Source organism: Rhinolophus ferrumequinum, chromosome 21, assembly GCF_004115265.2.
Source record: "Rhinolophus ferrumequinum isolate MPI-CBG mRhiFer1 chromosome 21, mRhiFer1_v1.p, whole genome shotgun sequence".
Classification (NCBI taxonomy): Eukaryota; Metazoa; Chordata; class Mammalia; order Chiroptera; family Rhinolophidae; genus Rhinolophus; species Rhinolophus ferrumequinum.
In genome coordinates, this window is record NC_046304.1 from 18,788,487 (window position 1) to 18,802,096 (window position 13,610).

General features: G+C 42.5%; 2 protein-coding genes and 1 long non-coding RNA gene across 11 annotated transcripts in view; 1 reads left to right on the forward strand and 2 right to left on the reverse strand.

Moving 5' to 3' along the window:
- The window catches only part of SUPT6H (SPT6 homolog, histone chaperone and transcription elongation factor), a 29,506-nt gene extending 25,510 nt beyond the window's left edge, over positions 1-3,996 (reverse strand). For 2 of the 9 annotated variants that reach the window (XM_033089688.1, XM_033089689.1), the window contains exons 1-3: positions 3,859-3,996; positions 3,261-3,316; positions 1,163-1,237 (exon numbers count right to left, since the gene is read on the reverse strand). The gene's annotated coding sequence lies outside the window, so the exon portion shown is untranslated. Of the gene's footprint in view, positions 1-1,162; positions 1,238-3,260; positions 3,317-3,515; positions 3,615-3,858 lie in introns of all 9 variants that reach the window. The other 7 variants (XM_033089695.1, XM_033089696.1, XM_033089690.1 and 4 more) reach the window with 5 other exon arrangements.
- A 51-nt stretch (positions 3,997-4,047) lies between these two features.
- SDF2 (stromal cell derived factor 2) lies at positions 4,048-10,807 on the forward strand. Its single transcript, XM_033089697.1, has 3 exons — positions 4,048-4,478; positions 7,649-7,845; positions 10,137-10,807. The coding sequence occupies exons 1-3, from the start codon at positions 4,328-4,330 to the stop codon at positions 10,422-10,424; spliced, it is 636 nt and encodes a 211-aa protein (XP_032945588.1). The 5' UTR covers positions 4,048-4,327; the 3' UTR covers positions 10,425-10,807.
- LOC117013036 (uncharacterized) lies at positions 7,899-13,433 on the reverse strand. The gene is made up of 3 exons (XR_004421262.1): positions 13,129-13,433; positions 11,660-12,311; positions 7,899-8,028 (listed from the first exon to the last, which is right to left on the reverse strand). It is a non-coding gene; the product is annotated as an uncharacterized LOC117013036 (long non-coding RNA).
- Between the last annotated feature and the right edge of the window lie 177 nt (positions 13,434-13,610).

A 13,610-nucleotide genomic window follows, 5' to 3' on the forward strand; every position in this document is an offset into this window, starting at 1 on the left:
TGATATAGGAAGCAATTATAAAAGGAGACCAGAGCAAAAAGAAGTGTCTGTTAATTCCCTCCACTGGCAGCTTTAATTAACATTTACAGTTGCATTTTTATTTTTAGGGTCAAGCTCTGTGCTGGAATTTGTGTATATAAAAATGAGTAAAATATGCTTTTTACCCTGGAGTTCACAAACTATCTCAAAAACTTGTAAATAAAGTTATGACAAACCATGAGAATGTTATACGATGGTTATAGACAGATGACGCGAGCAATATTAAGAGGTCAGAGAATGCCTCAGAAAAAGTGATGCCTGAGTTGAAAGGAATTAAGATAGCCTGGAAAAAGGTAACATGAGCAAAGGCTTAAGTTTGAAAGGGCCTAGTCGTCTGGAGAACAGCCCCGGAAGTCAGGTGTGGAGTTTAAACTACAAGACATTCTGTATGTCATCAACAAGGGCCTAGGATTATTCCAAAGGTATTTGCGAATGACTACCCAGTTTGGAATCCCAAAAGGTAAAAATTTAATAAATAAAAAATTTAATAAAAATTTAATAAATAAAATTCAGAGTCCACTTAAGACAAATATTTTTAAATTTGGGATTCAGAACTCTGTTATGAAAAATCCTAATCACACCTAATCACAGTAAAGATGTTAAAATACAGAAAAGGTTAATTCTACCTATAATTATTGTAACATGCACACACACCATATTTATGGGAAATAACAATTTTAGAATTTTTTCAATACCAGGGTATAAAAAGGATTATCGTTCATAACGGTTAACATAATAAGTGATTTAAAAACATTAGCTATCCCTTTTCTTTCCATGTTTCCTTGGGGGGAACAAGGAATTGGCAAAAGCGGGGCAGAAACAACTGAAATATGTAACCAGGTTCAGAATCCATGCAACACTGGGAGGAACAGTTACTGAACCTTGTACCACACACGCTGGGGAACATATACAGCGGTTCCTGCTCTAGCACAGGGGTTGGCAAACTAGAGATCCAGACCTGCCATTGTAGCACAAAGCAGACACTGACAACATGTAATGAATGGGTGTCACCTAAGTTGGCCTAGGAGCCTTAGTTTTATGACCCCTGATCTAGAAGTACAGAGGACTTTATAAAGAATTGATGACAAAGGTACCATGGGAGCCAGTAATAGAGGACTCTAACCTGGTTTCGAGACACTTTAAATCAGAAGAGTGCTCCCAGCACGAGGCCCATGTGCAGTGGCAGGAACGGTGATGGCTAGTTTGGGGAGAGAAGGAAGGGTTCGTGAGTTGGAGGCAAAGTCATAAAGATCTGGTAGGATAAGTTAAGATTTTGGACTCTATTTGAAAGGTGCTGGGAAGCCCCTGCAGGGTTTTAAACTGTGAATTGACTTAATTTACTTGCTAATTCAACAAATACTTATTTAATGAGTGCCTACGACATGCCAGGCACGTACAAGACAAAGTTCCTGCCTCTGGGATACCTGTATTCTGTTGCAGGAGACAAACCACAAATAATACAGACTTTGCTGTAAGGGATAGGAAGGAAATAAAGATTCTCACCTCTGAGAGAGTGAGTTTAGGTTGAGATATTAAGAAGGGGTAGGCTGTGGTATGCAAAGCCAGGGGAGGAGGTTCCTGGAAGAAAAGGCGGGGAAGAACTTGGCATAGGGTAGGCAATGTCCAGTATGACCAGAGAATGGTGAAGGCAGCAGACTGAGATGGTAGGGCCTGCTCAAGTGGGGCTATGAAGGCCATGGAAAGCCACTGGAGCATTTTAAACAGGGAAATGACATAATCGGACCTGACCTGATCCTGCCATGTGGAAAACAGTCTGGAAGGGGATCTGGGTGGAAGCAGGAAAAACTAAGGATACCATTATGGTAGCTCAGGCAGAAGATAATGGTGGCTTTGAACAGGATGCTAACAATGAAGATGGAGAACATAGGACAATGGGAAATAGAAGTGGCAGGACTTACTAATAGACTTGGGGATGAGGGTAGTAAGGGAGAAGGATCCAAGATGATTCTCAGAGGTCCGGCTTTTGTAACCATGTGGATGAGAGTACCACTTAGTGAGATCGGGAAGAATGGGTTTGGAATGTTGGGAAAACCAAAACTGTTGTTGTTAGGTTTGCGATATCTAAAAGATATCTAAAAGCAGCGACTACATAGGCATTCTGGGCATGAGTCTTGAACATAGAGGAGAGAGGGCTGGGCTAGATGTTTAAACTTGGGAGCTGCCAGCTTTCAGATAGTAATTAAAGTCATGGGACTGAATCACCTAAAGGAAGCATGCAGAGAACTCAGGATTAAACTGTGAAGAAAAATGCAACACTTACACACTACGTAGGGAGCAAAAGTGCCTAGTAAAGGAGACTGAGGAGCAGCCAGAGAAATGGAGAAAATCCAGGAGTGAAGTGTCAAACGAAGCGAAGAAAAGAGAGGGTTTCAAGAAAGGAATAAACTGTGTTGAATATTCCAGACACTGAGGAAGATGAGAACTAAGTATCTATGGGATTTGGCAATATAGAAGTCACTGGTGACCTTGATAACAGCAAATTGAACAGAGTGGTCAGAAGAGAAACCAGAAAGAATGAATAAAAGCTGAAAAAGTTGACACAGGAAGAAATTTGCTTACGAAGAGATATCAAAAAGTATGATGGTAGTTGGAGGCAGAAGAGAGGATACCAGAACATAATTTGTATGTTGATGGAATAGATTTTTATGGATAGGATTTGGTGATTGCTTTTATTGGGGAATAATAGCAATATATTACACACAGGATTCTCATCACGGTGTCATCACTGAGACCAAGAAATAGAAACAAGAGCAAATTTATTTGCCTCCAAAGATCGTATGTTTCTACCTGGGTAGGCTTCCTTATCTGCGAAGGTCTACTGAGGGAGAGCTATAAAATATGACTGAGCTTCTCTAGATTACACTACTTCCGGATGTGATTAATCTCTTGATGAGGTTTAAACCTCATAGGGAGTAACAATACTATGCTAATGTGATCTAGTAGCCAGACAAGCCAACTGAATAAGAATTAATTTTTGTACTGGCTGAAGGGGCACAAGTTATGGAAAGGAGCTCTAAATTCAGAGCTGCCGGGAAAGCAATCATACTTTTGTAATCAATACACGAAGACTTAAAAACCGGTAACTTTCAGATAAACATTGGAACTAAATTTTCCCCCCAAAGAAATTAAGTCTAATTCAAAATTGCTTATACTCTCCATATTCATGAATAGCAGCGGTATAACTAATAATACTCCCTTACCATTTCTGATATTGCTCCAGCTGGTTCAAGGGAGTGCCTGGAGAGAAAGGCAGAAACTGGAAGAAAATAAAATTTTGACTTACTAGCCCATTCTGAATTTTGTGGTAGGCGTTTATGGGTGTAGCCATCTATAAAAACTTCTAATTTTGTTCTACAACCATAGGGAAAAGATCGAATTTGGCACAGTCCTGTAGCCTCATGGCCGAGCTGCTGAAGGCTCCATAGGTATCACATCCCCAGAACAAATTCAATCACCTGATCCTGACTCAGAAGCCCGAGGTCCCTTCCATTTCCAATCCATTTACATGGCCCAGTTTTCAGAAGCTGCGACAGAAGAACAGGATCCCAGGAAGCCTGTTGATACAACAGGCCGCCCAATTCACGGGTTCCGGGTGGCATAGGATTGGGAAAAGCCTTGAGACTCTGAGCAACTACCCCACTTAGCTCCTTTCCCCTCACAGAGCAAGGAAGGCCGGGGACCCCTTCTTCCCGCATACGGCTCCCCAACGCCTCTTCCCTTGCGGGACCAGGCCCTAGGAGCCTGGTTCCCCACCTGACACATTCAAGGACCACGCTTTCCACTCCGAACTTTACCTACCTAAAGCCTGCCGCTTCCCCGGTGTGCTTAGCCCCCACCGAGGAAAATGGAGTCGTCGAACCGAGACTGGGAAAAGATAGTACGAACCCACCGCACGGCCCCTCCGCCGCCACCGCCGCCGCTACTGCGTCAACGTGCTACGTCACTTCCGGCTCCCTGTCACTGGGAGTGGGCGGGCAATTTCTTGCTCACTTCACCCGCCCGACTGGCCGGGCTTCGTCCGGGAGGCTGTGCACACTGGCAGAAGAAGTTTAGGAGGACAGCTGTCAGAACAGAGCCCGGGAACAGAGTGAGCGGATCGGAAGCAACCGGGCCTTGCCGGTTCCTCAGGCCGCTCTAGCCAAAGGAACCCTACAGACCAGACTAGAGCTTCTTCATTTCCTGCTCTCTGTGGTTCCGCCTGCAGCTTCCGGTTCCGGTGAAGGGCAGAGTTTTCTTCGAAGATTTGGGGCTCCGCGACGCAGCCAGCATGGCTGTGGTGTCGCTACTGTTGTTCGGGGGTTTGTGGAGTGCCGTGGGAGCGTCCAATCTGGCTGTCGTTACATGCGGTTCTGTGGTGAAGCTACTCAATACGCGCCACAATGTGCGACTGCACTCACACGACGTGCGCTACGGGTCAGGTACGGCCACCCGGCTTCGGGTGGGCTGGGAAGGCCGGGTAGGCTCCGGAGGGGGCGGGGCCGAGAGAAAATCTGAGGGGTGTGGCCTGGGAAGGTTAGGGAAGCCCCCGGGAGGTCCTTGAGGTCTGGAGGCGGGGAGGCGGAGAATTGAGTTTTAAGGCAGCTTAATCATAATACCAGCTTATATCTGGTGAGCTACGTGCCAGGTACATACATTACATATATACTTTTCTAGATTTTTAACATTCCTACGGGGCAGAGACTATTGTTATTCTCATTTTACAGATGAGGACTCAGAAATGAGTCGTATGTCCAAAGCCTTGCAGTTAGTCAATGACAGAGACGGGGTTAGAGCCAAATCTGTACAGGTTCAAAGCCTGCTTTCACCTGCTCCGGGCTGGCACTACTCAGTGTGGGAGAAACAGTCATAGAGAAAATGACAGTAAGTGCTGTATCTCTGAAGTCTTGAATTCCAAGAGCTCACTCTTGACTGCGACCCTCAGTTCTAACTCTTTGGCTTCTTACACTTGCTCTTCAACTTTTTACCTTTGGCCTCTTTTTACACAAACCTTACTCTTCTTATAAAGAATTTAAACAAGCACTCACTGGAATTGGAGAGGAGACTGTTTTGAGAGTTTTTAATCATTTGAAATTAAACTGCTTAGTTTGTGGGTTTATTTATAATCCAGCAATTATTTATGGGTTCATTCAGTATAGATTAATGAGTTCCTATTATGTGCCTAATATTGTTCTGGGTACAGGAGATAATGGTGGTCAGCCAGGAAGTTACAAGAAAACAAGACAAAAAGAGAAAAAAGTTGGTGAGGTATAAGAGGCATCTAAGATGACTGCTAGATTTCTATCTTGGATGACTGATGATGCTAATAGCTAAGAGAGGAAGAAGTTCTCTCAGATGAGGGCAAGGCTGTGGTTCATGATTCTCAAAACCTGTCTGACCAGCTAGACTTGAAAAGGAATTGAGTTGCCTTTGTTGGGATGTTTTCATAATTCTAGCAACCATTCAGCAAACACCTACCATGTGTCTGGCTTATTACTTTTTAATTTGTTCTGGTTTCCTACTTTGGATCTACTAAATCAGGATATGGGTGGAAAGAGTCCTGCCAGTAGGAATCTGTAGGTTTGAAAAGCTCTTCAGGTGCTCTTGATGGGTAGCCAGATTTGAGAACCAGGTTCAGTCTGGAGCTCAGAAGAGGGATCTGTGGTGAGCCTGAGGTAGAGTTAAGTACAGACAGTCCCTGACTTAAAATTTTTTGACTTTCGATGGTGTGAAAGCAATATGCATTCCGTAGAAACCAGCTAGGCTAAGCTATGATGTTTGATAGATTAGGTATATTAAATATAAGTTGAGGAGCACCTGTTCAGCATCATTGTATTATACAAGTAGTGGTTGAAAATGTAGGTAAATGAGATTGCCCAAGACGAACTGTGGTTCTCAATCTGCTGTCAGTTTGAATCACTTGAAAAACTTGTTGAAGCATTTATGAATGCTTCTGTCCTGACCCCCAACAAGTATTTAAGAATAATTAGGGCTAGAGATAGAACTCTGGGTAATCCCAAGGTTTAAGGATGGGAGAGGAAGTGGAAGAGTGGAGTGGAAGTGGGAGAGGAAGAGGGTTTAATAGAAAGTGAAAAAGTAGGAGACAGAAAGTACAGACCGTGATTTAGTGAGGCATGGCAGTGAGGACCAAGAGAACTGGAAGGCAGTAGCCAGAAGTCAGGAGAAAGGGTGCGTTTGGCTTTTTTTTTTTTTTTTTTTTTTGAAGATGAAAAACACCACTAGGAGCTGAGTAGAAGAAGCAGTAGAGAGAAGCTGGTAGTTTAGCTACATTCACCCAGGTAACTAGTATAAGACGTAATGTCTTAAGTGGTAAAAGGGAAGTATCATTAAAAGGCTGTGGTGAGGCAGGGCCAAGGGACTGAAGGCAAAGACAGGAGGAACAGACGAGAGTACCTGAGGAAAGTGTCTGGGAAATAGGAAGTGCTCTCAAAAAATTATGTAGTGAGTGAGAGGCCTAAGGAAGAGAATATCCCTGGACTCTATATGAGAAAGTGACCTATTTGGGGGAACTTGACAGAAAATAAAGCTTTGTGGGAGGCCACGTAGTAGAGTGGTTAAGAATGTGAGTTGTAGAGTCAGACCACCTAAGTTCAAACTCCAGCACTGTCTCTTGGAGTTGTGTGACCTTGGGTATACTATTCGGCCTTTCTAACTCTTCAGTGTAAAATGGGGATAATAATAATACCTACCTCAGAGAATAGATGCGTGTATCAAATAAGAATATTCAGGCAAAAGGCTTAGTATCTGACACCTAATAAGTGCTCAGTACACATTAGGTAGCTAACAGTTACTATTTTTTTTTTACGCCTGTAGCTACATGTTTAACCCAGTACCTTTTAACCTGCAGAATTGTACCACTTCAGACAGTATTAACCAAATTTAGATGATTTGAGAATACTTTTAAAATACATTGATAGAGGGGTGGCTGGTTAGCTCAGTTGGTTAGAGCGCGATGCTTGTAACACCAGGGTTGCCGGTTCAATCCCCACATGGGCCAGTGTTAGCTGCACTGTCCACAACTAGATTGAAACAACTACTTGACTTGGAGCTGATAGGTCCTGAAAAAACACACTTAAAATAAAAGCTTTCTTAAAAGAATATATATTGATAGATCACTTATAGGAATTTGGGAGCTGTAATGGCTGCTTGCATTAAAGTTGACAGCAAATACTGGTCTCATTTTAATAGCAAAATGTTATAAAATATTGTTTTGATTGTAATTCATAGTAAACATTGAATAATGTTACTAGACATGTAAAAATTATAGGGGCTGTACAGACTAGCACATACAGGTAAACACCTGTGCTTCAAAAAACCCACATACATTCATTTATTTAGTGCCCTTTGATGCAAATTCTTGGAATTTTCTGATATGGTACACTCTAAAATGTAGTTAATCATACAATAACTAATACTTTATAAATACATTTTGTATTTATCATACATATTCTAATGTAGAAGAAAAAAATAATTCCCTGTAGAGTTTCCTCTCCACCCCTCCAAGCCTGTTTTATGACATGGGGCACATTACTGACCATAGGAAAGAGGGATCCAGCTGAAGTCACACTCTTTTTTTTTTTTTTGACTGCAGGTAGTGGGCAGCAGTCAGTGACAGGTGTAACCTCTGTGGATGACAGCAATAGTTACTGGAGGATACGGGGGAAGACTGCCACCGTGTGTGAGAGGGGAACCCCCATCAGATGTGGGCAGCCCATCCGGCTGACACATATCAACACTGGCCGAAACCTCCATAGTCACCACTTCACCTCACCTCTTTCTGGAAACCAGGTGAGGTGGCATCCCATGGATCACTGCTGTTCTGTGCTTTACTCAGTTGAGTTGTTTGATATCTTGGTTCTTAACCCTTTCTTTTCTAGGTATAGATGTTTTCTTCTGTGCAGACCTGGAGAATTGGCTCTTGTCTCATAAGTGTGAAAGAAATTGTTTCTGGTCAAAAGGGAGATTTTATATCTAGATCAAATCAGGAAATGAAGAGGAAAAACAAAATAGGTATAGCATATCATAAGTTATCTTGATGAATCCTATAATAAAGAAACCCAAAGTTTTCCAAACTTGCAATGAAAGTTATTTTTTTAAATGATGGCAACTGACTCCGTTAGGAAAATAAACTAGGTACTGTGGCCACTTTTTAGCCTTGAGCTTTTGGGGCATGTGGAGTTCCTTAATGACTACTTCCCTCCCGTGTACACCCACTCTGCACATAGTTTTCCCTGTAGACATCTTACATGAGTATGGTCAACTTGTTTTAGTTAATAAAGCAACATCGATACATTGTTATTAACTGAAGTCTATTGGTTATTCTGATTTCCTTAGTTTTTATCTACTGCCCTTTTTCTGTTCCAGGATCCCATCCAGGATACTACATTACTTTAGTTGTTATGTTTCTTTAATCTCCTTTTGGCAGTGACAGTTCTGATTCTTCTTGTTTTTGATGACCTTGACATTTTTGAGGAGTGCTGGTCAAGTATATTAGGGTGCTCCTTTGTTGGAATTTGATGTTTTTCTCATGATTAGACCAGCTTTATAAAGATTTTTGGGAGGAAAATCACAGAGGTAAAGTGCTATTTTCATCAACATTGTATCAAGGATACATATTATCTACATGATTTATGACTACCGATACTGATTATCTGGTTAAAGTATTGTTTGTCAGGTTTCTCCTATAAAGTTATTCTTTTTATTTTCCTCCTTTCCATACTGTCCTCTGGAAAGAAGTCACGTTACACAGCCTACACTTAAGAAGTAGGGAGTTATGCTCCCCCTTCTTCAGGGTGCAGTAGCTACATGATTTATTTGGAATTTTTCTGTATGGGAGATTTGTCTGTCTTTCAGTTTCCCTTGTCCATTTGACATACTGCCATCAGTATGTATATGTGTGGGTGTGTTTTAACACTTCCTAATTTCCAGGCACTAAAAGATATTCTAGGCTCATCTTGCACATTTCTTGCCCCAGTCCTAGAATCATCTATTTCTCCGAGGAGCCCTGCTTCCTTTCATCGAAGAATGATACCAGAAACCTAGATCTGGGCACTTTATGAGCTTGTTGCTACTGGGGTGTTGTTTCTTTTAGGCCCTCTCACCTGACAGAGCAAAGAAGTACGTGTGTAAACATACATACACACATCTCTAAATGTTGGTACATTTAGATGGTATAACCATCTATATTAAGTTAAATATGAGTTCTTAGTGATGTTTCCAACTCTAATTGATTATCACATAGATCACTGTAGCCTCCTCCCTTTGCTTATTTGTAAATTCCCACTCTGGCTGTGAGATACCTGGCTCCACTGTCATCCATTTACTTACTTGTTCAATTCTAATATGCAAATATAGTAGTATAATTGTTAAACATGTGCAGTTGCTTTTGCCTTTAGTCTTACTGTTTCCGGATAACTGGATTTGATCATTTAAAATTATATAGCTACTAGTGTGTATTTAAGTTACATATTTCTGAAATAATCAGTAACTTTTTATTGTGATAGAAGCTCTGAATATTTGGCCTTACGGGGAATGGGATTAGAAGAAGAGTGGAAAATAGAATCTGCTATAATTTGCTCAGTTAATATTTATTATTTTATTCTCATAATTATTCCGTAAAGTGATATTGTCATCATTTTATAGAGAAGAAAAAATGAAGGCTCAAAGGAGTTATACAGGAAGGGATGGAGCTGAGATTTAAGGTCTGCTTATGCATAGAGCCCATCCCCTTTCCAACTTATGTTTCTTACCAGGTTAGTTAAAATCTAATTAAGAGAATGAGGCAGAAATATTCAAAGTCAGATAATAAAGTATTTTTAGACTGCAATAGAAAATATAAGTCAAGTAAAGGATTACTTGAAAAATAAGTATTTGGACCATAATCTTATGGCAACTGATTTGTGTCCTTTGTGTCTTTTGATCTTTTTTCCAGTTGAAATTATTTACTTAATTTTAAACAACACTGGAAAGCCTCTCATGGTTCACTTTTGGGTAGCCTTATTTTGCTTCTCATTGCCTTCCTCCCTTTTCCAAGCCTATGTGTCAGCCATGCTAATGTTGTTACCATCTGTGTCTTCTAGGAAGTGAGTGCTTTTGGTGAGGAAGGTGAAGGCGATTATCTGGATGACTGGACCGTGCTCTGTAACGGGCCCTACTGGGTGAGGGATGGTGAGGTGCGGTTCAAGCATTCTTCCACCGAGGTTCTGCTGTCTGTCACAGGAGAACAATACGGTCGACCCATCAGTGGGCAAAAAGAAGTGCATGGCATGGCCCAGCCAAGCCAGAACAACTACTGGAAAGCCATGGAAGGCATCTTCATGAAGCCCAGTGAATTGTTAAAGGCAGAAGCCCACCATGCAGAGCTATGAATATAGAGGCTGTGAGCCACTGTCACCACACAGTGTTCATAGACATCTGCTGCTGCTTCACCACCCTGGGATCCCTGCCACGGGTTCCCTGGACATCGGCCATGTCACCACTGAGGTGAAGATGCACGGCAGAAAACAGTGGTTGTTTGGAAGCGTCAGCCTTTCACAGTGAATTGGTTGTTCTCCCTGACTTGAGTCAGTTCTTTCTGAGTACAGGACTGGTTGGTGAAGGAGCAGATGCTTTTTATTCATATTGATAAGACAAACTGAGGGAGATATCCCTCCTAGCTGGGAAATTTTTACTCCTCAGAAGCTTGGCATCATGGATTATTAATGTGTGACTTTTCCCCTACTTTCTTTCTCCAACATGCTAAAAAAAAGAAAAAAAAAAGAATTGCATTGTTAGTCACTGTGTTGTCATTTATTAGGTGTGCTTTTTCATGATCTAATTAATCCTTGCATCCTGAGACTCCTATCACTGTTTTGAGATGCTGGGAAACTGGTGTGGGCCCTTTTAAGAGTCTTACTTGTGGGCTGGTCCAGTGGCTCAGGTGGTTGGAGCCCTGCCCTCTTAACACTGAGGTTGCTGGTTCGATTCCCACATGGGCCAGTGAGCTGCGCCCTCTACAGCTAAGATTGTGAATGATGGCTCTCCTGGGAGCTGGGCTGCCATAGGCTGCTGTCAGGAGTGGCCAGTGAAAAACAATGGCTTGAACCGGAGAAGGGGAGACAGAAAAAGGGGCCGGAGGGGAAAGAGCCTTACTTGCATTCAAGTTTTTTTCTCTACTTTCAAGTCTTCTCCAGCACCTCATCTTTATTAGATTTTTGACTAATTACAGTTAAAGACCCTTAAAAAATACAGCGTAATGAATAGCCAATGAAATGTTTTACTCTGGATCTGTTACTGTAGTTGAGGAAAAGGGGTAGAACAGAAAGCAACATATTTACTCACTCTGCTAAATACTAATCACCATATTGCAGATCTTAACTCATTCAATCTTCACAGATACAGGGAATATATTATAGTTTTACCAATGCAGAACAGAAAAGATGAGTAGCTACCTGAATTCTTAAAGCTAGTAAATAATTTGAGGATAGGAATCCAGCTGTGTCTGGCAAATGTTCTTTTTATTACACTATAATTGTACTTAGCTCTTGGAAGATAACTGTTCTTTTTTGGGCAAAGGTGATATCTTTCTCTGAAAAGGTGGGTAGAAATCTTGTCCTCTGCTTACCTCATTTCTCCCTTTCCTCTGCTCGTCAATTTCAGAAAGTTTGTTCCTATGTCCTTCAAGCGTTGCAGCGGTAAACAGCAGTTTCTGTCATCTGCTGGATTTCAGTGACTAGCAGGCCTTTTTATTTTTGGAAACTTGCAGGTTTTTTGTTTTTTTTCCTATTTGCTTTAGGGAGGTGAGGTACAATATTTGGGGAGATGGTTATCCCCCACTTTCTGAAAGTTTCATGTTATGCAACATTTCACTTATACGAAAGACCTACATTATTAGTACGGTAATGACTTTTTCCATAAAAGCAAAAATTCTCCAGATTTCTTTCAGTTACTGAAAATAGGTACTGATGCGAACTTTGGGAAAGCTGAGGATCTCTGCTTTACGCCACTTCAGCTTATGAAAGGTCTCATGGGAATACTCTACTTGCAGATAGCTTTCAGGTCTGTGCCAGACATGGCCCGTGACATTAAAAGGTTTGGTTTCTTTTACAAGGACTTGGTTCAGTAAGTTGAGACCATGAACTAGTTGAGCTCCATCTCCGCCCTCTGCCCTTACTCCACTTCCGTTGCATTGATTCCTTGAAATCTCTCCAGAAAGTAGACAAATGATAAAAACATTTCAGTCTTATCAAGGTAGTTGGGAGTAGGGTGGTAACAGTCTGGGAAGAAAGAAGAAAGGAAGTGTTAGAAATCAGTGCAATAAAGGGAACAGATTGGCCACGATGAATGAGAATAGGGAGATGTGTTGCCAGGTTCCCCTCCTTGGCTCGGACAGAGTTTGTTGGGCCTTCCCTGAAGGTTCACAGACAGAACATACCCTGATGGGAAGTTGCAGATTATAAGGAGGATAAAGGAAATACAGTGCTTGAGAGATACGAACTAGAAAGATGGTGGAGCCCTGGGGAAGATGTGAAATGACTGATGAGAAGACTAGAGAAGGAAAAAAAACAGTTGGAGGGGTAAAAACTTTGGGCAACCTAGGTGAAATCTGAAATGGTGCTTGATCTGAAGGAGTGGAAGAGTCTCTGGGTAAAATCAGATGTTTATGGAGATTAGGAACTGAGAGCAAAGGTATGTGAACTATTTATTTTGAATTCCTCAATTTTTTTTTAGCTTGTATTAGCCTCACAGAGCTAGAATTGGAAGGGACCTTTGTCTAATTCCCTCAGAGAAAGAAACGCAAAATTAAGTTGGCCCAATTCTCTATTTGGTGTAATTATGTTTGCTTCCCAGGTAAACTGTTGTTGAAGGGCAAGAACAATATGGTCTACTGCTGTGGTGTCCCTCCCGCCCAGTGCCTAGTTTGCACTATGCACAGTACACACTGAAAATTTCTCCAATGAAGGGTCCAGAATGTGCTGCCCACACAGTAGTTCAATACAAATCAGCTGACTGCAACAGTATTCAGTTAATGAATTAACTCATTCCTTAGTGGATGTAATGAAGTGGGATTTTTGAGTGCGTATAATTAATTACCTCTTGGTTTCCTCCTCCATGATTTTCAGACAAGGTCCCTTAATAAGACAGGAGAGCTACTTAGACCTAGGAGTGTGATCTTCAGCAGTGTCCTCGGTCCAGGCCTTAAGTGGCCAAACCGACTAACTTTCCCTGGAGCGTGCTTTGCTAGTGGAACTCTCCGCGGCCAACATGAGCCAGCCAGCTCCACCGCCAGCTAGGGAGCAGGTTAGACCCCAGCCCCCACGCAAGCCCGCGGCTCCACATTTCCCGGCGCGGAAGGGTGCGCCCCGGAGCGGAGCTGGCGTGTCAGCCTGTGCGAGGTCCGCTCCCCCGCGCTCTCCTCCCGGAGCCACGCCTGTACTTCGCACTTGCAGCCAGTCGGCCCTGCTTGATTGCGCGCGCCGGGCGGGGCTGGGCTAGGAGACAGCTGTTGGCTGGCGGGCTGCGGGGGGCGGGGCGCACGCGCGCCAACGCTTCCTGGTCCCGTGCTATCCCTGCGC